Here is a 25,504-nt window from a genome sequence, read left to right on the forward strand (position 1 = left end):
GTGTCCGAGCTGTCCTGCCATGACTTAACCCTTAAATTGGCAACAACAGTGCTAAAGGTTACTTACTGATATAGAAAGGAACAAGAAAAACTACTCACCAATCACCAGCCAATCACTTACCCACTTCGCTGTGACGTCACCTTTTGATTTCTTTCTACTTCTTTTTTGCCTTTTCTCCAAGCTGCAGCTGTACCAGCTGGGCCTTTATAGGCCTCCCGAGCCTCCTCCTCGATACTGCCGCTCCCTGACTGACTGCTGGGCCTTTATAGGCCTCCCAAGCCTCCTCCTCGATGCTGCCGCTCCCTGACTGACTGCTGGGCCTTTATAGGCCTCCCGAGCCTCCTCCTCGACTCACCTCGCTCCCCGACTAACTGCTGGGCCTTTATAGGACTCCCGAGCCTCCTCCTCGATGCTACCGCTCCCTGACTGACTGCTGGGCCTTTATAGGCCTCCCGAGCCTCCTCCTCGATGCTGTCGCTCCCTGACTGACTGCTGGGCCTTTATAGGCCTCCCGAGCCTCCTCCTCGACTCACCTCGCTCCCCGACTGACTGCTGGGCCTTTATAGGCCTCCCGAGCCTCCTCCTTGACGCTGCCCCTCCCCGACTGACTGCTGGGCCTTTATAGGCCTCCCGAGCCTCCTCCTCGACGCTGCCGCTCCCTGACTGATGACTGCTGGGCCTTTATAGGCCTCCAGAGCCTCCTCCTTGACGCTGCCGCTCCCTGACTGACTGCTGGGCCTTTATAGGCCTCCCGAGCCTCCTCCTCGACTCACCTCGCTCCCCGACTGACTGCTGGGCCTTTATAGGCCTCCCGAGCCTCCTCCTCGACGCTGCCCCTCCCCGACTGACTGCTGGGCCTTTATAGACCTCCCGAGCCTCCTCCTCGACGCTGCCGCTCCCTGACTGACTGCTGGGCCTTTATAGGCCTCCTGAGCCTCCTCCTCGATGCTGCGCTCCCTGACTGACTGCTCTGCCTTTATAGGCCTCTCCTCCGCCCTCTCGAGCCTCCTTCTTGACGCACGTTGGTGCTGGTTTTCAGTTGTGTGTTATCTCATCCCTTTTTGGGGTGGAAGCGGGTCATCCTCGATAGGAGGGAGTACCTAATACTGATACTATTTTAGTTTTGTAGGTTGGAATTTATGCATTTGCTTCAATACATTTGCATACAAACATAGTTGTTGTGTGTAGAGAGGAGAGAGTTATAAGCTCACAAATATTGTCCTATGTCAAAGGGCCTAGAAATTTGGGGGGTTTAGAGCTGGTTGTTAAGACCCATGTTGATGAAAACATGTCTACATGCTCTGACCACTAGGTGGCACTACAGAGCACATCCTCTTTTCCGCTCTGACTCTCAGCCATGATGGATTTCTGGTCTACAAGAAAAGTTCTTCAGTTTTCTTTAAAATTTGAACTTTTAAATGTATACTTTAACTGTATAAATACCAGTTCGTTGTAGTCCAACAGTTCTCCCCATTACTCTTCTAAATTGATGTTCTGGCCTCTGTGGGCAGGTTGGACTCTTGGGGAATCAAGGGATACGGGGATCGGGTGGGAAAGTGGAGTTGAGGTCGAAGATCAGCCATGATCTTATCGAATGGCGAAGCAAGCTTGAGGAGCCGTATGGCCTACTCCTGCACCTAATTCTGTTCTTTTGTCAGCCAGGAGCCCAGCCAGTGTTGCTACCGCTGTCACTTCCCGCCCCCTCCTGCTTAATGTGCTGATCTATTCTTAGCTGGCACCACTGGCTGCTCCAATCCCCTCCCCCACCCCCACCCACAGTTTCCTGGTGTCACTGGTTGTAGCAGTCCATCCACTTCCTCCACCCTTCAGCCCGGCTCCGACATCTTTTGAAGGCCTTTGATTCTCTTCCTTCAACCTTCCCTGGGCCTCTAACTCTCCTCTGAACATAGGAATATAGCAACAGGAGCAGTCCATTTAGCTCTTCAAGCCTGTTCCGCCATTCAATGGGGCATTTTGTAATGTTCTACCAGAACCACTATCCCTCACAGACCTCTAACTCTGCCCTACCTTCTCCCTTGCCCTCACTGAAACCTTTCTCTATCTTCTTCAGCAGCCTCCAACCCTCCTCTATCTTTCCCTCCAACCCCTCTCTACCCTTCCCTCCAACCCCCCTCTATCTTTCCCTCTAACCCCACTCTCCCTTTCCCTCCAACCCCTCTCTATCTTTCCCTCTAACCCCACTCTACCTTTCCCTCCAACCCCCCTCTACCTTTCCCTCCAACCCCACTCTACCTTTCCCTCCAACCCCACTCTACCCTTCCCTCCACTCCACTCTACTTTCTCCCACCCTCCTCTACCTTTCACCTTTGCTCTCTTCAGGCCTCTATCATTGCAGTCCTCCCTCGGCCCTGTCCAATTATATCCCACCCTCTAACCCTGCTTGACCTGTAGATTGCATTTAGTCTTGAGTCCTGTGTGTAGCGGCCATTGGAAATCAGCTTGTATACAGTAAAGCCACCGAGGAATGTACAGAATGCATTGCTTAATGTATTTGTGTCAAATTTCTCTGTCTGCTAATTTAACTGGGCATGAGCCCATTCCATTTAACTAGATTTAAAAATTGTGCAGAGAAATCTGATACCAGCATATTACACCCCTCTGTGCCAACCTGCACAGTAACATGGTTGATTGGTGGAATCAGGGTCTCCTTTGCTCATTGTCGAGCACAATGTAGGGGCTCCTCCAAGACAAACACCACCCCTGGCAGTGGTTAAGGCCGATGCAACACTGGTTTATTCCCTATTATAAATTCACCTACTGAGTAAAAATGCAAATGTGTTAAATGATATTGCAACATTTAGTACATAGTATTACATCTATTCATGGTTAATTCATCCTATTTGAACAGTTCTAAATTTGTTTTGTTTCTTTCAGGTGGTTTCTGGTGAATTCAGTGAAGATAGTGAGGTGTACAATTTCACATTGCATGCTGGTGATGAGCTGACACTGATGGGCCAGGCTGAGATCCTCTGTGCCAAGACTGTGAAAGAAAAATCCCGCTTCAACACAATACTGCGAAAACTGGGTAAGACGAGCACCCTGAGCAAGCAGGTCAAAGGCAAGATGCCGTGCCTTATCTGCATGAACCATCGGACCAATGAGAGCCTTAGCCTTCCCTTTCAGTGCCGGGGAAAGTTCAGCACTCGCAGTCCCCTCGAGATACAAATGCAGGAAGGAGAGCATACCATCCGCAGTATTATAGAAAAGGTCCGATTACCGGTCAATGTCACCGTTCCTTCTCGTTCACCCCGCAACTCCTATGACCTCCATTGCATTCGCGAAGGACATCGCTACAAACTTGTCAGTATTATATCAAAGACTGTAGTCTTGTGCTGCATCATTCGTAAGGATGACATTATCCCTTTGCACTTTCTGCTGCTCTCAGACATGCCCAGGTTTGTGCTCCCTGAAGGGCTCATACGGGGCAACCCTCTGTATGAGAAGTTAGTGCATGAAATAACTTTGTTTAGCCAGGAGCATTTCAATGCCGATGAGTACTCGAAAGCAGTCCGAGAGGTCAAAACAGACTTTACTGATGACTGCACTAGTCCAAGGAGAATCAGGGTTTGTTTGCAGGGATATACAACCAATTCACTGAATTATGCCCGAGAAGAACTAACCCAATCATTTCAAAGGCTGTCCATGTGTACTTTCAGCGGTGCTGTGTTGCATAGCAATGGCGAGGTTACCTTTCAGAGTTGCAGGGATTCTATTGGGGAGCAGCAGATCATGCCGCATGAATTATTGACTCCGCCGGAGATGGTTGATGTGGACAGAGAGTACGTAACACCTGATTGGACAGAAAATTATTTTAGGACTCAGGAGCAGCCTGAGATTCCCTATGAGGAGCTGTGGACCAATCAAATCCCAGAAAATACAAAGGATCCCTGCGGCGTGTTGACAGAAAGTGAGAATAAAATGCAACAGAATTCCAGCACTTTCTACTCTCACTCTTCCGCATCCTCAAATGAGGATCCTGTTATTTCGTCACATTTGCCTGTGTTACAAATGCGAGAGTCCAGAGTGCCAAGCCCACCCCCAGTACCTCCAAAATCAGAAGCTGTGAGTATCATAGCAAACGGATCAAGTGTAAGTTTTTTTTAATGTTTTAACTGGAAGGGGCAGAATTGTGGGAAGGTGCATGGCGTATTAGTGCTCCAACACACTGTGCCTAGGGATGATAAAAGATGGGTTCACACCAGCAATTCTCAAATGGTAAATTCCCAGTCTAAGTCATGTGTGAAGCACCAAGTGGAGATGATGGTGTAGATTTTGTGAACTCACCCTCTTGGCATGGAGCTTTGCATGCTTGGAATATATATCTGGATTTACATAGAAACATAGAAAATAGGTGCAGAAGTAGGCCATTCGGCCCTTCGAGCCTGCACCACCATTCAATAAGATCATGGCTGATCATTCACCTCAGTACCCCTTTCCTGCTTTCTCTCCATACCCCTTGATCCCTTTAGCCATAAGGGCCACATTTAACTCCCTCTTGAATATATTCAATGAACTGGCATCACACAACTCTCTGCAGTAGAGAATTCCACAGGTTAACAACTCTCTGAGTGAAGAAGTTTCTCCTCATCTCAGTCCTAAATGGCTTACCCCTTATCCTTAGACTGTGTTCCCTGGTTCTGGACTTTCCCAGCATCAGGAACATTCTTCCTACATCTAACCTGTCCAGTCCCGTCAGAATTTTATATGTTTCTATGAGTTCCCCTCTCATCCTTCTTAACTCAGGTGAATACAGGCCCAGTTGATCCAGTCTCTCCTCATATGTCAGTCCTGCCGTTCCGGGAATCAATCTGGTGAACCTTCGCTGCACTCCCTCAATAGCAAGAACGTCCTTCCTCAGATTAGGAGACCAAAACTGAACACAATATTCCAGGTTAGTCCTCACCAAGGCCCTGTACATCTCCCTGCTCCTATGCACAAATCCCCTAGCTATGAAGGCCAACATACCATTTGCTTTCTTCACTGCCTGCTGTACCTGCATGCCAACTTTCAATGACAGATGTACCATGACACCCAGGTCTCGATGCACATCCCCTTTTCGTAATCTGCCGCCATTCAGATAATATTCTGCCTTCGTATTTTTGCCATCAAAGTGGATAACCTCACATTTATCCACATTATACTGCATCTGCCATGCATTTTCCCACTCACCTAACCTGTTCAAGTCACCCTGCAGCCTCTTAGTGTCCTCCTCACAGCTCACACTGCCACCCAACTTAGTGTCATCTGCAAACTCGGAGATATTACACTCTATTCCTTCATCCAAATCGTTAATGTATAGCTGGGGTCCCAACACTGAGCTCTGCGGCACTCCATTAGTCACTGCCTGCCATTCTGAAAAGGACCCGTTTATCCCAACTCCCTGCTTCCTGTCTGCCAACAGTTCTCTATCCACATCAGTAGATTACCCCCAATACCATGTGCTTTAATTTTGCACACCAATCTCTTGTGTGGGACCTTGACAGGCACAAAAGTCAGCAGGCCCCATGGGATTTTATGTCCATTAAAATGAATAGACCAAAAATTCTGCAGGGCTCACGGAAAGCTGTGCCTGAGTATGTGCTCCTGGCACATGAAACACTGCATGGTTGCTTGTGCTTACAATCTGCCAGCAAATCACAGACTATGTGCCGTATGTCCTATGTAATCCTATGTACTGATCAATAGGCTTCATTTGTGACAGGTGTCAGTCATTTGGATTTTTGACTTTATATGTGTGACATTAGAGAATTTTCAGAATTAGTCAAAAATGTAAGCAGTTTTATCAACCACCAACATTTTTCACACCAAATTATCAACAATGGCACATAAAACGATTCTATAATTGTGCTGTGTATTATGAATAACTAATGCATTCATTAGAAGTGCATCTGTCCATTATTTGAAGGTATTAATCCATTTAAAATATTGGGCAGAGAATTTTTGAATGAATGTGTTAACATTCATTACTAATATCACACAGTGCAATTTCAACACATGTTTTTAAAAACTGCTAATTAGAATGAATTAATTTGATGAATAAACATTATTTATTTTGTGTAAATAGGGCTGGTCATAGATGCTTTTATCTTTGGTGATTTCACTATTGTCTATATTCATATTGGCTGAGATATCCCACTTTCAGTGTTATAAAAATGATGAACGTTTCTTCCTGAGGCTATAATCCATTGTGTTTCTCAAGTTGTTAGTGTAACATCCAGTGAAAAACATTTTATTTCAGTCTGCAAAGCAGCTTACGGTATATCAGAATACCACATTGGCACTGCAAGACTACCTCTTATCAACAGGTGTAAATTCATCATCTAATTTAATCTTTATTCCTTTTGATGTAAACTTATTCTGCCCATATCTTATGGGAGCTATGACTAATATGTAAGAATATCACGATGTGTATTTTACCATATTTTCAGAATACTTCTTTAACTTTAACTTGACTTCTCTTCTGAAGATACTAATGACTCATGCTGGGAATTGATTACACAGGTACTGCTCACCTTCCTGTACCTCGCTCAAGTTCCTATTCAAAACAATCAAACCTACAGGCTCCCTGTCCAGGGGAGAGAAATGGAGAGAGGGTCAGCACAGCCAAGACTGATCTGCCCCCGCTCCTCCCACACACACACACTTTCTAGCAGTGGCGATCTGTAGTGGAAACCCTGCCTAATTTTTCCTCTTCCTTCTTCAGGGGTTCATAATAATTCTTCATTAGATCCTTGAACAATTACAGCACAGCATTTGCATCAAGCAAATATATATATATCGAATTGTGAATGGTTTCATGTGGGTATTAAGGCCCTAATTTAACAAAAGTGTTCATGTTATGCCATAAACTGCACATAATTTATGGAGAATATCTTAAATCTGAAATTGTTGTCTTTACCAACTGTAACAATATTTCAATACTATTTAGAGCAGAGTCTCAGTAAAATGTTCAGCATGTAAACAGTAACCATGGCAATTAGGGATGTCCATAATTTACATAATTGTCATGATATTTGAGGGGGACAGTTAATACACCATCTACATTTCAATCAAGAGAAGGGATAAATTAATGAGTACTCTGAAAACATAGAAACATAGGGCCCAAGTTTCCACATGATTTGCGCCTGATTTTTAGGAGCAACTGGTGGAGAACGGACTATCTTAGAAATCGCAGTTCTCCACATTTTTTTTTCTGCAGTTCTAGTCAGTTAGAACAGTTCCACTTTGGAACAGAATTTTTTCTTCAAAAGGGGGCGTGTCCGGCCACTGACGCCTGATTTGAAAGTTTCCACAGTGAAAACGTACTCCAAACTAACTTAGAATGGAGCAAGTGAAGATTTTTGTAGAACTGAAAAAACCTGTTCTACACATTAAAAAATCAGGCGCAGGTTACAAATTAGGCGTCGGGAACGAGGGGGGGGGGGGGGGGAAGGGAAGTCAATAATTTCTATAATAAATCCTTAGTTATACTTATACAAATATTATACAAATAAATCCAACCTGAATAAAAATTTATAAGCAAAGAAAAGAAAAGAAAACCATGTTCCTACCTGTGTGCAAGTTCTTCAGGCAGGCCTTTAGGAAGTAGTTTGCCGTCGGGACCGAAGGCTGAATGGGCCGGGCCCGAGATTTCGGGCAGGGCCCGTCCCCAGCACCAGAGGTAGGTGGCGTTGGGTCGGGTCGGGGAGAGAGGTTCGGTTCCGGTCGGCGGGTGGGGGGGAGGGAGAGGGAGGTGGGGGGGGGAGGGAGAGGGAGGTCAGGTCGGGGAGGGGGAGGTCAGGTCGGATCCAGTCTGGGGGCGGGGGCGGGAGTAGATTCGGGTCGAGTCGGGTGGGAGCGGGAGCGGCAGCGGCAGACGCAGACGTGTCGAGTCGGGTCCGGTCGGGGGGGGGGGAGGGGAAGCAGGAGCGGCAGCGACAGGCGGGTCGAGTCGGGTCCGGTCCGCGGGGGGGGGGGGGGGTGGAAGGGAAGCAGGAGCGGCAGACGGGTCCAGTCCGGGGGTGGGGGGGGCGAGGGGGAAAGCAAGAGCTAGCCGTGGGAGGAGCCTTATTCACGCAGCCCCAGTGAGGCCATTCGGCCAGGGCTAGGGGCTGCGTGCTTCGGGCCCCTCCCACACAGTTTCGGGCGCCTGGAGCTAATGCACTTGCGTGCCCACTGTAGCGCGCATGTGCAGAGGTCCCGGCACTATTTTCAGCGCAGGGACCTGGCTCCGACCCCTACAGCTCGTGCTGCGCTGCGCCGAGGGCCAGAGGACCTGCAGGGAGGTGGAGAATACGGAGGGTTTTTTTAGACGCACTTTGTGGCATGAAAAACGGGCGCCCAGCTCGGACGGGCGCCCGTTTTTTATCGTGTGGAAACTTGGGCCCATAGAAACATAGAAAATAGGTGTAGGGGTAGGCCATTCGGCCCTTCGAGCCTGCACCACCATTCAATATGATCATTGCTGATCATGCAACTTCAGTACCCCATTCCTGCTTTCTCTCCATACCCCTTGATCCCTTTAGCTGTAAGGGCCACATCTAACTCCCTTTTGAATATATCTAACGAACTGGCCTCAACAACTTTCTGTGGTAAAGAATTCCACATGCTCACAACTCTCTGAGTAAAGAGGTTTCTCCTCATCTCGGTCCTAAATGCCTTACACCTTATCCTTAGCCTGTGACCCCTGGTTCTGGACTTCCCCAACATCGGGAATATTCTTCCTGCATCTAACCTGTCCAATCCCGTCAAAATTTTATATGTTTCTATGAGATCCCTCTCATTCTTCTAAATTCCATTGAATATAAGCCTAGTTGATCAAGTCTTTCTTCATATGTCAGTCCTGCCATCCCGGGAATCAGTCTGGTGAACCTTTGCTGCACTCCCTCAATAGCAAGAATGTCCTTCCTCAGATTAGGGGACCAAAACTGTACACAATATTCCAGGTGAGGCCTCACCAAGGCCCTGTACAACTGTAGTAAGACCTCCCTGCTCCTATGCTCAAATCCCCTCGCTATGAAGGCCAACATGCCATTTGCCTTCTTCACCGCCTGCTGTACCTGTATGCCAACATTCAATGGCTGATGTACCATAACACCCAGGTCTCGTTGCATCTCCCTTTTTACAATCTGTCACCATTCAGATAATAATCTGTCTTTCTGTTTTTACCACCAAAGTGGATAACCTCACATTTATCTACATGATACCGCATCTGCCATGTATTTGCCCACTCACCTAACCTGTCCAAGTCACCCTGCAGTCTCTTAGCATCCTCCTCACAGCTCACACTGCCACCCAGCTTAGTGTCATCTACAAACTTGGAGATATTACATTCAATTCATTTGTCTAAATCATTATTGTATATTGTAAATAGCTGGGGACCCAGCACTGAACCTTGCAGTATCCCACTAGTTACTGCCTGCCATTCTGAAAAGGACCCGTTTATTCCTACTCTTTGTTTCCTGTCTGCCAACCAGTTCTCTATCCACGTCCGTACCCCCAATACCATGTGCTTTAATTTTGCACACCAATCTCTTGTGTGGGACCTTGTCAAAAACCTTTTGAAAATCCAAATACATCACATCCACTGGTTCCCCCTTGTCCACTCTATTACATCCTCAAAAAACCTCTAGAAGATTTGTCAAGCATGGTTTCCCTTTCATAAATCCATGCTGACTTGGACCGATCCTGTCACTGCTTTCCAAATGCGTTGTTATTACATCTTTAATAATTGATTCCAACATTTTTTCCACCACCGGTGTCAGGCTGACCGGTTTATAATTCCCTATTTTCTCTCTTCCACCTTTTTTAAAAAGTGGTGTTACATTAGCTACCCTCCAGTCCAGAGTCTATAGAATGTTGGAAAATGTCCACCAATGCATCCACTATTTCTAGGGCCACTTCCTTAAGTACTCTGGGATGCAGACTATCAGGCCCTGGGGATTTATCGGCCTTCAATCTCATCAATTTCCCTAAAACAATTTGCTGACTAATAAGGATTTCCTTTAGTTCCTCCTTCTCGCTAGACCCTCGGTCCCCTAGTATTTCCGGAAGGTTATTTGTGTCTTTCTTAGTGAAGACAGAACCAAAGTATTTGTTCAATTGGTCTGCCCTTTCTTTGTTCCCCATTTTAGATTCACCTGATTCTGACTGTAAGGGACCTACATTTGTCTTCACTAATCTTTTTCTCTTCATATATCTGGAGAAGCTTTTGCAGTCAGTTTTTATATTCCCTGAAAGCTTACTCTCATATTCTATTTTCCCCCTCCTAACTAAACCCTTTGTCCTCCTCTGCTGAATACTACATTTCTCCCAGTCCTCAGGTTTGCTGCTTTTTTTGGCCACTTTATATGCCTCTTCCTTGGATTTAACACTATCCCTAATTTCCCTTGTAAGCCACGGTTGAGCCACCTTCCCCATTTTATTTTTACGTCAGACAGGGATGTACAATTGTTCATCCATGTGATCTTTAAATGTCTTCTTTAAATATGATCTTTGAAGGTGACAAAGATGAAAAAAGATGCTGGCCCATTTAAAATTCTGCACAACATTACAAGCATCTAATTGGACTTTAAAAAAATCTTCTGAATAGAATGAGACTTCATTAAAATATAAGATTAAATAGTCTGTAACTTCTCTACTCCCCATATACACAGGTATATACACTTAGCTTTATCTTTGTAACTCCCACTAGTTGGTGTCATTAGTTCAGGTTCTGTGGCTACATCCAATTATATTATACATGTAGAATCTGTGCAGTAAAGAAAAAGGTCTCAGAATACCCCAACATTTTGTTCATACAAAAATAAAGTAATTGGCACTTGAGAATGATTTATGTAACTCATTAAGTGATTCTGGTGATGCTGTAATTTGCAGGAGCTTAAATCAAATACAATTTGAGCTGCCATCAAGTGAGGCTGCATGCCAGCTGGGCAGAATTTGAGGGTGTACACTTAAAAGTCTACTTTCTGAAATAATAGTGCATTTTTCCGCTTACATTTCATTCATTTTGAAGTTACGATTTTTGATGAATTTTCATTAATGGCTGATTAAACTTCAGAACTCGAGCCACCTCTGCCTTGTTTTAGACTTGGCAAAAGTTGACTCGAGACTCTGACTTGCAATTGAGTACACAAGATACATGAGGTAACGCTGTGACTTGCTACTAAACTGCTACATGGCCAACCACTTGGAAGTGAATTGTAAACAAACTGTGTTTGATCAACATCCTTTTTGTAACAACACTGTTTAAAACCATTGTAATGTTCCATTTCCCAAAATTTGAAAATTAAATCCAGAGTGCGCATCCTCAATGTTGTCAAGATTATGTTGGTTCCCCTTTTTCCTGTGAACTTTTCCATTGGAAGATGGGTTGAATGGATAATAGGAATGTGACCACGACCCAGTCCAGTGCCTTCATGTCAATGGAGCATAAGAACTTAAGAAATAGGAGCCAGAGTAAGCCATACAGCCCCTCGAGCCTGCTCCGTCATTCAATAAGATCATGGCTGATCTGATCATGGACTCAGCTCCACTTCCCTGCCCGCTTCCCATAACCCTTTACTCCCTTATTGCTCAAAAATCTGTCTATCTCCACCTTAAACATATTCAATGACCCAGCCTCCACAACTCTCTGCGGCAGAGTATTCCACAGATTTACAACCCTCTGAGAGAAGAAATTCCTCCTCATCTCAGTTTTAATGGGCGACCCCTTATTCGGAAACTATGCCCCCTAGTTCTAGATTCCCCCATGAGTGGAAACATCCTCTCTGCATCTACCTTGTCGAGCCCCCTCATTATCTTATATGTTTCAATAAGATGACCTCTCATTCTTCTGAACTCCAATTAGTACAGACCCAACCTGGAGAAAATTTGTAAAGAGCTGCAGTACAGAGAGAGCTGTAGGTCCTTGTGCATGAAACACAAAAAGTGAGTATGCAGGTACAGCAAGTAATCATGAAAGGCAAATGGAATGTTGGCCTTTATTGCAAGTGTGATAAAAGCAGAGAAGTCCTGCTACAACTGTACAGGGTATTGGTGAGGCCACACCTGGAGTACTGCGTACAGTTTTGGTCTCCATATTTAAGGAAGGATATACTTGCATTGGAGGCTGTTCAGAGAAGGTTCACTCGGTTGATTCTGGAGATGAGGGGGTTGACTGATGAGGATAGGTTGAGTAGGTTGGGCCTATACACATTGGAATTCAGAAGAATAAGAGGTGATCTTATTGAAACATATAAGATAATGAGGGGGCTCGACAAGGTAGATGCAGAGAGGCTATTTCCATTCAGATGGGAAACCAAAACTAGGGGACATAGAATACGGGGCCATCCATTTAAAATTGAGACGAGGAGAAATTTCTTCTCTCAGAGGATTGTAAATCAATGGAATTCTCTGCCCAGAGAGCTGTGGAGGCTGTGTCATTGAATATATTTAAGGCGGAGATAGACAGATTTTTGAGTGATAAAGGAGTAAAGGGTTATGGGGAGTGGGCAGGGAAGTGGAGCTAAGTCCATGATCAGATCAGCCATGATCTTATTGAATGGGGGAGCAGGCTCGAGGGGCTAAATGGCCGAATCCTGCTCCTATTTCTTCTGTTCTTATGTTCTTAACCTGCTCAACCTTTCTCCATAAGTCAACCCTTTCATCTAAGGAATCAACCTAGTGAACTTTCTCTGAACTGCTTCCAATGCAAGTATATCCTTCCTAAAATAAGGAGACCAAAATGTATTCAGTACTCCAGGTGTGGACTCACCAATACCCTGTTCAGTTGCAACGGGACTTCTCTGCTTTTATCCCTCTTGCAATAAAGGCCAGCATTCCATTTGTCTTCCTGATTACTTGCTGTGTCTGCATAATAACTTTTTGTGTTTCATGCACAAGGACCCCCAGGTCCCTCTGTACTGCAGCATTTTGTAATTTTTCTCCATTTAAATTATAATTTGCTTTTCTATTATTTCTGCCGAAGTGGATAACATTTTCCCACATTATACTCCATCTGTCAAATTTTTGCCCACTCACTTAGTCTGTTTATATCCATTTGCTGATTTTTTGTGTCCTCTTCACAACTTGCTTTCCAACCCATCTTTGTATCATCAGCAAACTTGGCTACATTACACTCGATCCCCTCATCCAAGTCATTAATATAGATTGTAAATAGTTGAGGCCCCAGCACCGATCCCTGTGGCACCCCACTAGTTACTGTTTGCCAACCAGAAAATGACCCATTTATCCCGACACTCTGTTTTCTGTTAATTAGCCAATCCTCTATCCATGTTAGTATATTACCCCCAACCCCGTGAACTTTTATCTTGTGCAGTAACCTTCTATGTGGTACCTTATCGAATGCCTTCTGGAAATCCAAATACACCACATCCACTGGTTCCCCCTTATCTACCCTGCTCGTTACATCCTCAAAGAACTCCAGCAAATTTGTCAAACATAATTTCCCCTTCATAAAACCATGCTGACTCTGCTTGACTGAATTATGTTTTTCCAAATGTCCTGCTACTACTTCCTTAATAATGGGCTCCAGCATTTTCCCAACGACAGATGTTAGGTTAACTGGTCTACAGCTTCCTGTTTTCTGTCTGCCTCCTTTTTTAAATAGGGGTGTTACATTTGCGGTTTTCCAACCCGCTGAGACCTCCCCAGAATCCAGGAAACTTTGGTAGATTACAACCAATGCATCCACTATCTCTGCAGCCACTTCTTTTAACACTCTAGGATGCAAGACATCAGGTCCAGGGGACTTGTCCATCTTTAGTCCCATTATTTTACCGAGTCATCATCATCATAGGCAGTCCCTCAGAATCGAGGAATACTTGCTTCCACTCTTAAAATGAGTCCTTAGGTGGCTGAACAGTCCAATATGAGAACCACAGTCCCTGTCACAGGTGGGACAGATAGTCGTTGAGGGTATGGGAGGGTGGGACAGGTTTTCTGCTGCCTGCACTTGATTTCTGCATGCTCTTAGCAATGAGACTCGAGGTGTCAGCGTCCTCCCAGATGCACTTCCCCCACTTAGGGCGGTCTTTGGCCAAGGACTCCCAGGTGTCAGTGGGAATGTTGCACTTTATCAGGGAAGCTTTGAGGGTGTCCTTTTAACGTTTCCTCTGCCCGCCTTTGGCTCGTTTGCCATGAAAGAGTTCCGAGTAGAGCCCTTGCTTTGGGAGTCTCGTGTCTGGCATGCAGACAACGTGGCCTGGCCAGTGGAGCTGATCAAGTGTGGTCAGTGCTTCAATGCTGGGGATGTTGGCCTGGTCGAGGACACTAATGTTGGTGTGTCTGTCCTACCAGGGGTTTGTAGGATCATGTGGAGACATGGTTGGTGGTATTTCTCCAGTGACTTGAGGTGTCTACTGTACATGGTCCATGTATCTGAGCCATACAGGAGGGCGGGTATTACTACAGCCCTGTAGACGATGAGCTTGGTGGCAGATTTGAGAGCCTGATCTTCGAACGCCCTTTTCCTCAGGCGGCTGAAGGCTGCACTGGCGCACTGGAGGTGTTGAATCTCGTCGTCACTGTCTGCTCTTGTTGATAAGAGGCCCCCGAGGTATGGGACATGGCCCATGTTGTCCAGGGCCACGCTGTGGATCTTGATGACTGGGGGGCAGTGCTGTTTGGCGAGAACAGGCTGGTGGAGGACCTTTGTCTTATGGATGTTTATCGTAAGGTCCATGCTTTCGTACACCTCAGTAAATGCGTCGCCCACATCCTAAAGTTCAGCCTCTGTCTGTGTGCAGACACAGGCGTCGTCCACGTAATGTAGCTCGATGACAGAGGTTGGGGTGGTCTTGGACCTGGCCTGGAGATGGCAAAGGTTGAACAGTTTCCCACTGGTTCTGTAGTTTAGTTCCACCCCAGCAGGGAGCTTGTTGACTGTGAGGTGGAGCATTGCAGCAAGGAAGATTGAGGTTGGGTGATGACGCAGCCCTATTTGACCCCAGTCCGGATGTGGATTGGGTCTGTAATGGATCCATTGATAAGCATCAAGGCCTGCATGTCATCGTGGAGCAGGCGGAGGATAGTGATGAGCTTTTGGGGGCATCTAAAACAGAGGAGAACGCTCCATAGACCCTCGCGGTTGATAGTGTCAAAGGCCTTTGTAAGGTATAAGGGCTGGTTCTGCTCCCTGCATTATTCCTGCAGCTGTCATGCTGTAAAAATCATGTCCGTTGTGCCTCGTAAGGGACGAAATCTGCACTGTGACTCCGGGGGGAGCTCCTCAGCCACAGGGAGAAGACGGTTGAGGAGGACTCTAGCAACAACTTTCCCAGTGGCTGATAACAGGCAGATTCCTCTGTAGTTGCCGCAGTCGGACTTGTCCCCTTTTTTAAAGATGGTCACGATCGCTGCACCTCTGAGATCTCCCCGCATGCTCTCCTTCCTTCAGATGAGAGAGATGTAACCCTGTTTGATTGGTTCATCTGATTGAGGTATTTGAATTTGGTTCACTAAACCCCACACAGAACCCTGGGGTCAGTAATGCTTCAATCAGTCTTCAATTATTTGAAGATCTCAGCCTCTTCCTGTTCACGAACTATCCCTCAATTGATTTTCTTACCAAATCAATGTCCAACTGCTCTTAAGATTACCGAGGTCCAGGTCACAATTAAGTGGGTTTCTGATTCTGGCGCCAAACTACGCAGAGATGGCTCCACTGAAGTGTGTAAACACAGGAGGACAGTGCCTGTGGGTCTCCATTCTGTTACTCAGACCTAGAGACTACAAAATGGCAAAGCACCTTTAGAGAATATTTTCAGAAGAGCCAGTGCATTGTCAGTTCAGCTCATATCTGTTACCATTGCCAATACTTCTAATATTTTAAAAATTTGTTCTGGTTTAAATTGTTTCCTTAAATCTCAGTTGCAGAATTAGTGACACAAAGGGGAGAATTTTAACCCCCAAAAACAAATGGGTTGGGGTTGGGTGGGAGGTTAAAGTATGAAAAAAATATGAATCCCAACCCCAACACACTTCCAACCCGCCCACCTCCGGGTTTAATGGAGGCGGGACAGGGGGCAGGCAGCCAACCCGCTCACAGGTTTAACTGTCGCTGGCCAGGGATCCCGGGCTTCGGGATTCCCAGCAGCTGCAGCGAGGAGAGGACAGCCTCGGGGAGCAATCCTTGTGGGCCATTAGGGGCAGGCGTGCTTCCTCTCGGCCCCCCAAGCTCCCCCACCATTAGTTCCCCCCTCCCCCCACGGATCAGAGAGCACACCTCCCACGGGTCGGAGATCAGACTTACAAGGTCAGATCCCAAACCTACCTGCTTCTGCAACCTCCTGTCCAGTGCTCCTCACCCGACTGGAAACCAACGTGTCAGTCAGGCTGATGTCCAGGCGGGGAACCTGTCTATGACGTCTCACACACACTCTACAGCATGTGGGCAAACCTGGAACGCCACTCCCATCGGGTCTAAACTTCAAAATTCTGACCAAATTGATCATTTTATTCAAGGCAGTCGAACTTCATAAATAAATATCCTGATGTAAGCATAATGGATGACTCAGCAATCCAGAAATCCCAGCAGGAAGCGGTGATTACTCCATCACCCCTGTGCCCGCTGACCTCTATTGGCACCCGGTCCGGCAATGCCTTAATTTTAAAATTCTCATCTGTGTTTTCAAATCCCTCCATGGCCTCACCCCTCCCTATCTCTGAAACCACCTCCAGCACCACAACCCTCCGAGATATCTGCGCTCCTCCAATCCTGACCTCTTGCGCTTCCCAGATTTTAACCGCTCCACCATTCACGGCCGTGCCTTCAGCTGCCAAGGCATGAAGCTCTGGAATTCCCTCCCTAAACTTCCCTGCGTCTCTACCTTATTCTCCTTCTTTAAGGCAGTCCTTAAAACCTACTTCTTTGTCCAAGCATTTGTTCACCTGCCCTAATATCTCTTTATGTGGTGTCAGATTTTCTTTGATAATGCGCTTGAGAAGCGTTATAGGCGCTATATAAATGCAAGTTGTCGTTGTTGTTGATGTGGGAAAATCGTAGGCTGCATGCTCAGAATTTCACAGCATGGGTCCCCCGCAAAATCTGCTCCTTAGTGGGAGCACCAGATCATGCAATCAGCCCTGATATCCCTTGGTTTCAAACAGTCTATATTTATCTAACGCTTATTAAAAAATATATTTTTAAAAAGTATGTCTCTTGTTACCCAGAGGAAAAACATGGCTTCAACCTTGCCCTTGTGGCCCATTTAATCTATGTGTTTCAATAAACAGGCCACATTGTTGAGGCTGTTGAATGCCAAAGTAAGTTTAGCTTTACTCACAATGAGCAGGCCCAAGGCCACGTTGTGAAAGAACCCACTGCATATGCATAATCTTGCTTGAGGTTCCAGTCACGTCTGTTTGGCAACGCTTGCTTAGCAGGCTCTGTGAAGTGCGGAAATTTGTCAAAAGCACAGGGAGAGTATAAAGGATGACTTAATGGGGAAAATCTCAAAGAACTGTTCCTGCAACAAACCATGTTTTTAAAAAAAAAATTAGGACAAGTTCTTTGCCATTTTCACATAATTAAGTGCTAAATATTTTCCTGATTGACCACTGAACTTTCAAGGTTGTGAAACCTAAAAGAATAGTATTTTGTTAGACATGATTGTCGATAGATCCAACAGCGAAAATTATATCCTTCAGTGACTACTACACAAAGCCTTGAACCAGCTATATAATTTATCAGTGTCAGAGTTTGGAGCACTCCCAGCATGGATCTGCAAAACTCTCCCACATCTTACAATGTGAAACCCATTTGTTTTTTCTTTCTAAATCACAATTCTGAATGCACAGCTTGAATATAGATGCTGTACGAAAGCATTCCTTCAGGAACAGATCTATGGGTTACTTTCAAGGCTCCATCCATCTTACGGATTGTTCTGGGTACTTTATGTCACGTTGAAACCAAGAGAAAAAAAACTTTTAAGTGACCGACATCTGACCTGGGTTTCCAGGAAACTGTTATTTACTGATTCCTGAAGCAATGCAGAAGTAGTTAAATCTATTTAAGTTTATTTTAAAATATGAACATCTGTTCTTTTGAATGTACTTCAGATAGTCCCTATTGTAAATACTTTTGTAAAGCTACACAAACTTCAGGAACATAGGGTAAATTCACTCATCCTGTACTCCCATCAGGGAAGTGCACTCAAAAAGAGCATGGGTCAGAGAATCAGTATTAGTGTTGTAAGCCTATCTCATGCTCCTGCAAGCATGGCTCCTCATTGTGAAGTGGAATTGGTGAATTTATCCTAATTACTTAGCTTCCTCCTGCGCACTTTCAAGCCCACTAATTTGAGCATCGACTTTAGCAACTCCTTATACCTTAACTGCCTCTCCTTTTTACTGCCAGTTTCTGCCCTTCACATTCCACTTTGGCCACTTCCATTTTGGAGCTGTTTCGTTCACTTTTTGTCCTTGTAATGTTTATAATGGGAATGAGTTAGGGCTTTGGACTGGAAAGAAAGAAAGACTTGGATTTATATAGCGCCTTTCACGACCACCGGACGTCTCAAGGCACTTTTACAGCCAATGAAGTACTTTTGGAGTGTAGTTACTGTTGTAATGTGGGAAAGGTTGTTGCACATAGAAACATAGAAAATAGGTGCAGGAGTGGGCTATTCGGCCCTTCGAGCCTGCACCACCATTCAATATGATCATGGCTGATCATGCAACTTCAGTACCACATTCCTGCTTTCTCTCCTTGATCCCTTTAGCCATAAGGGCCACATCTAACTCTCTTTTGAATATATCTCATGAACTGGCCTCAACAACTTTCTGTGATAGAAAATTCCACAGGTTCATAATTCTCTGAGTGAAGAAGTTTCTCCTCATCTCAGTCCTAAATGGCTTACCCCTTATCCTTAGACTGTGACCCCTGGTTCTGGACTTCCCCAGCATCGGGAACATTCTTCCTGCATTTAACCTGTCCAATCCCGTCAGAATTTTATATGTTTCTATGAGATCCCCTCTCATTCTTCTAAATTCCAGTGAATATAAGCCTAATCGATCCAGTCTTTCTTCATATGTCAGTCCTGCCATTCCAGGAATTAGTCTGGTGAACCTTCACTGCACTCCCTCAATAGCAAGAACGTCCTTCCTCAGATTAGGAGACCAAAACTGCACACAATACTCAAGGTGTGGTCTCACCAAGGCCCTGTACAACTGCAGTAAGACCTCCCTGCTCTTATACTCAAATCCCCTCGCTATGAAGGCCAGCATGCCATTTGCTTTCTTTACTGCCTGCTGTACCTGCATGCCTACTGACAATGACTGATGTACCATGACAACCAGGTCTCGTTGCACCTCCCCTTTTACTAATCTGTCACCATTCAGATAATATTCTGCCTTCCTGTTTTTGCCACCAAAGTGGATAACCTCACACTTATCTACGAGGAGGTTGCAGAGATAAAGTTGGGGGAATCTGCAAAGGGTTATAATGTCTGTGATGGCCATGCTCTTTGGTTCTCTAAATCTAGCCTCCTATACATTTCCCCATTGCTCCACTTCAGCATTATTCGCAGATTATTCTATATTAATATTAATAGCAATATTAATTATTCCTATATTACAACAGTGACTACACTCCAAAAATACTTCATTGGTTGTAAAGCACTTTGGGACATCCAATGGTCATGAAAGGTGCTATATAAATGCAAGTGGTTCTTTCAGAGCCTTCGGTTTTCTCAGTTTGAGTCGCCGGCCCTCCAGGATTGTCCTGCAGTCCCCAGGCATTAAAGACTAAGGGGGAGAAATTGCGTAGCGCCCCGTTTGGGGGCGGCAACAGTCGTGAGGACGGAGTTCTTGCAGTAGGCACAGAGGTCCCACCCCGCGACCTATATTCAGGTTACCGCCCCCAGCGTAGCGCTGCTGCGTAGACAGGGCCCTCCCCTTCATGAAAGGGGAGGGCCAAGCTGCTGACTGTGCAGGGGAGAAACGGGTCCCTACCTGGACCACCAGGGAGCGGGGTGCCGTAGCATCAGCCCGACACACAAGCCGAGTGCTGGGCTGCAAGATCGCGACACGGACCCCGCGATCCAAAATGAAGAAGGCCGCGACCGGTAAATCGGCCATTTTTCTTTTCAATTCCCCACCTCTCCTTTAAATTTTGCCCCGGCAGAGCATCAGGGTGCATGACCGAATTTTCGCTCCAGGATGAAAACGGGTCGCTGCGCACGGTGATGAAGTCACCATCACCAGCGCAGCGGAGCAAGGCACTCCCGGTTACCACCAGAATTTTGTACAGACGTTAGTGGCGCCGCACCCGGGCAAAAGCCGGGGGCACTAACGGGAGGCGCAAACACCCCGAATTTCTCCCCCCTGAGTTTCCTGGGCATCGCTGCAAGCAACCCTGGAGAAAAATCATAAGGGCATTAAAAAGAAAATTTTTTCTTTTTCATTTTCTTTCAACGCTTAGCTATAAAAATATTGAAGATGGGAATAAAGGCTGTTTGATTGAGGCTGAAGGTCACATGATGAAACCTCGAGAGTGGCACAACGGAAGCGTGCTGGGCCCATCACCCAGAGGTCAATGGATCGTGACCATCCTCTGCTATTTACATTCATAGAATCATAGAATCATAGAAATTTACAGCATGGAAGGAGGCCATTACGGCCCATCGTGTCCATGCCAGCCGACAAAGAGCTATCCAGCCGAATCCCACTGTCCAACTCTTGGTCCATAGCCCTGTAGGTTACGGCACTTCAAGTGCAATATCCAAGTACTTTTTAAATGGGGTGAGGGTTTCTGCCTCGACCACCCTTTGAGGCAGTGAGTTCCAGACCCCCATCACCCTCTGGGTGAAGAAACTTCCCCTCAAATCCCCTCTAAACCTCGCCCCAATTTACTTTAAATCTATGTCTCCTAGTTGTTGACCCCGCTGCAAAGGGAAATAGGTCCTTATTACTACTAATTCCTAATAATACTGATCCCTGTTAATACTGGTTCCTGTTAATAGTGATCCCTAGTAATATTGGTGCCTGGTAATACTGGTGCCTGTTAATGATGGTCCCTGTTAATACTGATCCCTATTAATACTGGTCCCTGTTAATACTGATCCCTATTAATATTGGTGCCTGTTAATACTGATCCCTTTTAATACTGGTGCCTGTTAATACTGGTCCCTGTTAATACTGATCCCTATTAATACTGGTCCCTGTTAATACTGATGCCTGTTAATACTGATCCCTATTAATACTGATCCTTATTAATTCTGATGCCTGTTAATACTGGTCCCTGTTAATACTGATACCTATTAATACTGACCAGTAGTCTAAGGGCTAGAAATTGGGTACATTTGCGCCTCCTGTTAGTGCCCCCAGTGCCTTCTCGTGGCCCACCTTGTTACATGAGCTGAGCTCTTACATTCTTCCAGCACAGTCACGATAGGCCGAATGGCCTCCTTCTGTGCTGTAAATGTATATGATTCTATGATTAATATGTCCAACCAGAGTTGGCAACCCTATTCTCAGCCTTGCTCTCTGAAACTTTATCGCTAATCCCTCCTGCCTTAATATTTCTCTCCTTATCTACCTTTTCTCAAACCTATCTTTTTAACCATCCTTTTGATTATTTTTCATAACTTTACTGCTGCTTATGCCATCTGCTTCTGCTCTGTGCAGCATTTTGGGGTTATTTTCTTGAATATTCACATCTGACATGGAGTCCCACTCGGCAGAAGTACTTTCAGAGATAGGGCAAAGCTCCACACTGGAAGCAGAGTTTTGTAAAATTATTCTTTATATAAATGTCAGTTTTTCTTGTACATCATTCGTTACTGTACAGTTCTTTCTACCTAATTTTCACAGGAGTTCTGGCAATTGTCCGCTGTAACTTCAGAGGAATATCCGGGGAAGCACCAGAGAAATGGCGTTATTGATGCTTACGTCATATCTCCGGGGTTTCTGTGGATCTCCCGCCAAAGCTACATTGGACGATCAGTTCAACACCCACGAATATTCAACCCCTAACTGTTTACAGACATAATGGGGCCAAAATTGCCCCTTTCCTTAAGACCTGTTACCAGCACAAATCGACTTTTGGTGAAGTGGCCGCTGCTAGCCCAATTGCCTTCCCGAGTTTTCCCGGCGGTGCCACTTCTCTTACCACTTCTCTGCTGCTGATCAGTGTTAAGCACGTCATCATCATGCACACCGCCAATCTAACCCCCCAATGGCGACGTTCCCCTCAAAAGATCTTCGGCCTGCCCTGCGGTGCCAAAACAAGCTTTTTATCAGTGGTCCAGTAAGGCTATGGCCTTCTGCAGTGGCCGTACGGCTTCCCTTAAAGGGGAGGGCTCACTGCCGCTGCTGTCACGTTTTTTTGTTGACCGACTGCCATGTCGGCCCGACAATTATGTTCCGGGTTCGGCCGGGCTACCAACAGGCAATCTGGCACCCACTCTTGGCTGCCAGGCTGCTGGCCCGGCCGAAACCCTCCCTGGTGGCCCAGTGGTCCGAAGTTTTAAAAAGCGCGGAGGCTCTCCCCTTTAAGTGAAGGGGAGAGTCGTGGTGACGCGGCGCCACTATGATGTCATCACGGCAGTGAATACGCACCGCACCCAACTTCCACCCCTCAGTTGTTATCACCACCGCGTTTTTGCCCGTCAGGTGTAGTCACCCTCTCCATTATGACCGACTTCCAGATGAAAACAAAAAGAAAACAAAGAGCGCAATTTCCCAAAAGAGTCGACCTGAACCGCAGCTGCGTTAAAAAACATTGAAACGGGATGGGAGCGCCATATTTCAGGTGGGGGGCAATTTGTACCCCAATCAGTTCTGGTTAGATTCCAATCTAAATTTCTTGTTTTACACCACTTTTTGCCTCTCAAACTCAAGAAATAAAACAGTGCTGGAAATGTGAAATAAAAGTAGGAAATACTGGAAACACACATCAAGATGGACGTATAAAATTATGAGGGGCCTAGATAGAAAGTACCTATTTCCCTTAGCAGAGAAGTAAATAACCAGGGGGCATAGATTTAAAGTAGTTCGTAGAAGGTTTAGAGGGGATTTGAGGGGAAATTTCCTCACCCTGGAGGTGGGTGGGGGTCTGAAACTCACTGCCTGAAAGGGTGACAGAGGCAGAAAACCTCATCACATTTAAAAATTACTTGAATTTGCACTTAAAGGGCCCAAGTTTCGGGCCGCGCCAGACCTGGACGCCCGTTTTTCGCGCCAGAAAGTGCACCTAAAAAAAACTTACCTATTCTCCGGTTCCCTGCAGGCCCTCTGGAGCCAGGTGCAGCGCAGCATGAGCTGTGGGGGGCGGAGCCAGGTCCCTGCGCTGAAAACAGTGCCGGGACCTCTGCACATGCGCGCTACAGTGGGCGCGCATGTGCTGTAGCTCCAAGCGCCCAAAACTGTGGGAAGGGCCCGAAGCATGCAACCCCTAGCCCTGACCGAATGGCTTCACTGGGGCTGCGTGAATAAGGCTCCTCCCACCCGACCGGACCCGACCCAACCCCTGCTCTCCCCCACCCCCTCCCCCCTCCCCCCCGGCGATCCGACCTCCGCTCCTCCCCCCCCCCCGGACCTCCGCGACCCACTTATCCTCCCCCCCGCGACTCCCCCCCCCCCCCCCCCCCGGACCTCCGCGACTCACCCCCCCGCCCCCCCGGACCTCCGCAACTCGACCTCTGCTTTCCCCCCCCCCCCCCCGGTGACCCGACCTCCGCTCCCCCCAGCGACCCGACCTCCGCTCCACCACCCCCCCCCCCCCCCGGACATCCGCGACACCCCCCGAGACCCAACGCCACCTACCTGTAAATCCAGCCCGAAGTCTTGGGCCCGGCCATTCAGCCTCCTTCTCTCCCTCCCCCCCCCTCCCTTCCCCCCCTCTCTCCCTCTCCCCCCTCCCCCCTCCCCTCCTCCCTCCCCTCCCACCCCACCCCCTCCTCCCCACCACTCCACCTCCCTCCTCCCCCCCTCTCCCACCGACCCACCCCCCTCCTCCCCCATCCTCCCCACCCCACCCTCCTCTACCTCCTTCCTCCCCCTCTCCCCCTCCCCCCCTTCTCCCCACCCCCTTCTCTCCCACCCCCCTTCTCCCCCTATCCCCCACCCCCTTCTCCCCCTCCCCCTCCCCCTCCCACACCCTTCTCCCCCTCCCCCTCCCCTCCCCCCTTCTCCCCCTCCCACCCCCCTTTCTCCCCCTCCCCTCGCTGTCAGAAACACAGACACTGACAGACAGAGAGTGAGAGACACACACACAGACAGACAGAGAGATAGAGACACTGACAGAGACGCACTGGGGGGGCCGTCCCAGCACCCTGTTGGAGGACTCCCGGTGCTGCAGTCGGTAAGTAGAAAATGTTTTATTTATTGATTTTTTAAATTTTTAAAAATTTTTATGATTGATTTATTGGTTGATTTATTGATGTATTTATCATTTATTATTGATGATGGCTCTTTATTTGTAAAATTGGTTTAATGTTTGTAATCTTCCCTTTAAACCCCCCCCACCCCGCCATTCCCTACGCCTAATTTGTAACCTACGCCTGATTTTCTAAAGTGTAGACAAGGTTTTTTCGAACGTACAAAAATCTTCACTTACTCCATTCTAAGTTAGTTTGGAGTAAGTTTTCACTGCCTAAACTTTGAAAACAGGCGTAAGTGGCCGGACATGCCCCCTTTTGAAAAAAAAATTCTGTTCCAAAGTGAAACTGTTCTAACTGACTAGAACTGGAGCAAACTAAATGCCGAGAATTCAAATTTCTAAGATACTCCATTCTAAACCAGTTGCTCCAAAAAGACAGGAGCAACTCAGGCCGAACCTTGGCCCCATTGTGTCACAATCTATGGGGCTATGGACCTAGTGCTGGAAGGTGGGGTTAGGCTGGATCGCTCTTTTTCGACCGGCATGGACACAATGGGCCTCCTTCTGTGTTGTAATTTTTCTATGATTCAATGATTTTATGAACATAAGAACATAAGAAATAGGAGCAGGAGCAGGCCATACGGCCCCTCGAGCCTGCTCCTCCATTCAATAAGATCATGGCTGATCTGATCATGGACTCAGCTCCACTTCCCTGCCCGTTCCCAATAACCCTTTACTCCCTTATTGTTTAAGAAACTGTAGATTTCTGTCTTAAATTTATTCAATGTCCCAGCTTCCACAGCTCTCTGAGGCAGCAAATTCCACAGATTTACAACCCTCTGAGTGAAGAAATTTCTCCTCATCTCTGTTTTAAATGGGCGGCCCCTTATTCTAAGATCATGCCCTCTAGTTCTAATTTCCCCCATCAGTGGAAACATCCTCTAATAATATGTCCTTACTATACAGTACAAATGCACACGAGGCCCATACTAGAGAGAAGGTCACCCTGTGACCAGTAACCATTATTTGCCAGCACTGAAGTGGAGAAGATGGGTTGAGCTTCCCCTTTTATACCTGAAAGTCCAGGTTAGGAGTGTCTCCCACAAGTTCACCACCTAGTGGTCAGTGTTCTCACGGTGTACAACTTAGGTCAGTTTATACATGGATTACAATGACAGTAGA

General features: G+C 46.7%; 1 protein-coding gene across 3 annotated transcripts in view; it reads left to right on the plus strand.

Moving 5' to 3' along the window:
- gareml (GRB2 associated, regulator of MAPK1-like) overlaps nucleotides 1-25,504 on the plus strand; it is a 287,623-nt gene that overhangs the window by 211,755 nt on the left and 50,364 nt on the right. For 2 of the 3 annotated variants that reach the window (XM_070884410.1, XM_070884412.1), the window contains one exon: nucleotides 2,896-4,110. In XM_070884410.1, coding sequence (XP_070740511.1) covers nucleotides 2,896-4,110 — 1,215 coding nt within the window. The remainder of the gene's footprint in view (nucleotides 1-2,895; nucleotides 4,111-25,504) is intronic. The other variant, XM_070884411.1, reaches the window with a different exon arrangement.

This window comes from Pristiophorus japonicus, chromosome 7, assembly GCF_044704955.1.
Source record: "Pristiophorus japonicus isolate sPriJap1 chromosome 7, sPriJap1.hap1, whole genome shotgun sequence".
Lineage (NCBI taxonomy): Eukaryota > Metazoa > Chordata > Chondrichthyes > Pristiophoridae > Pristiophorus > Pristiophorus japonicus.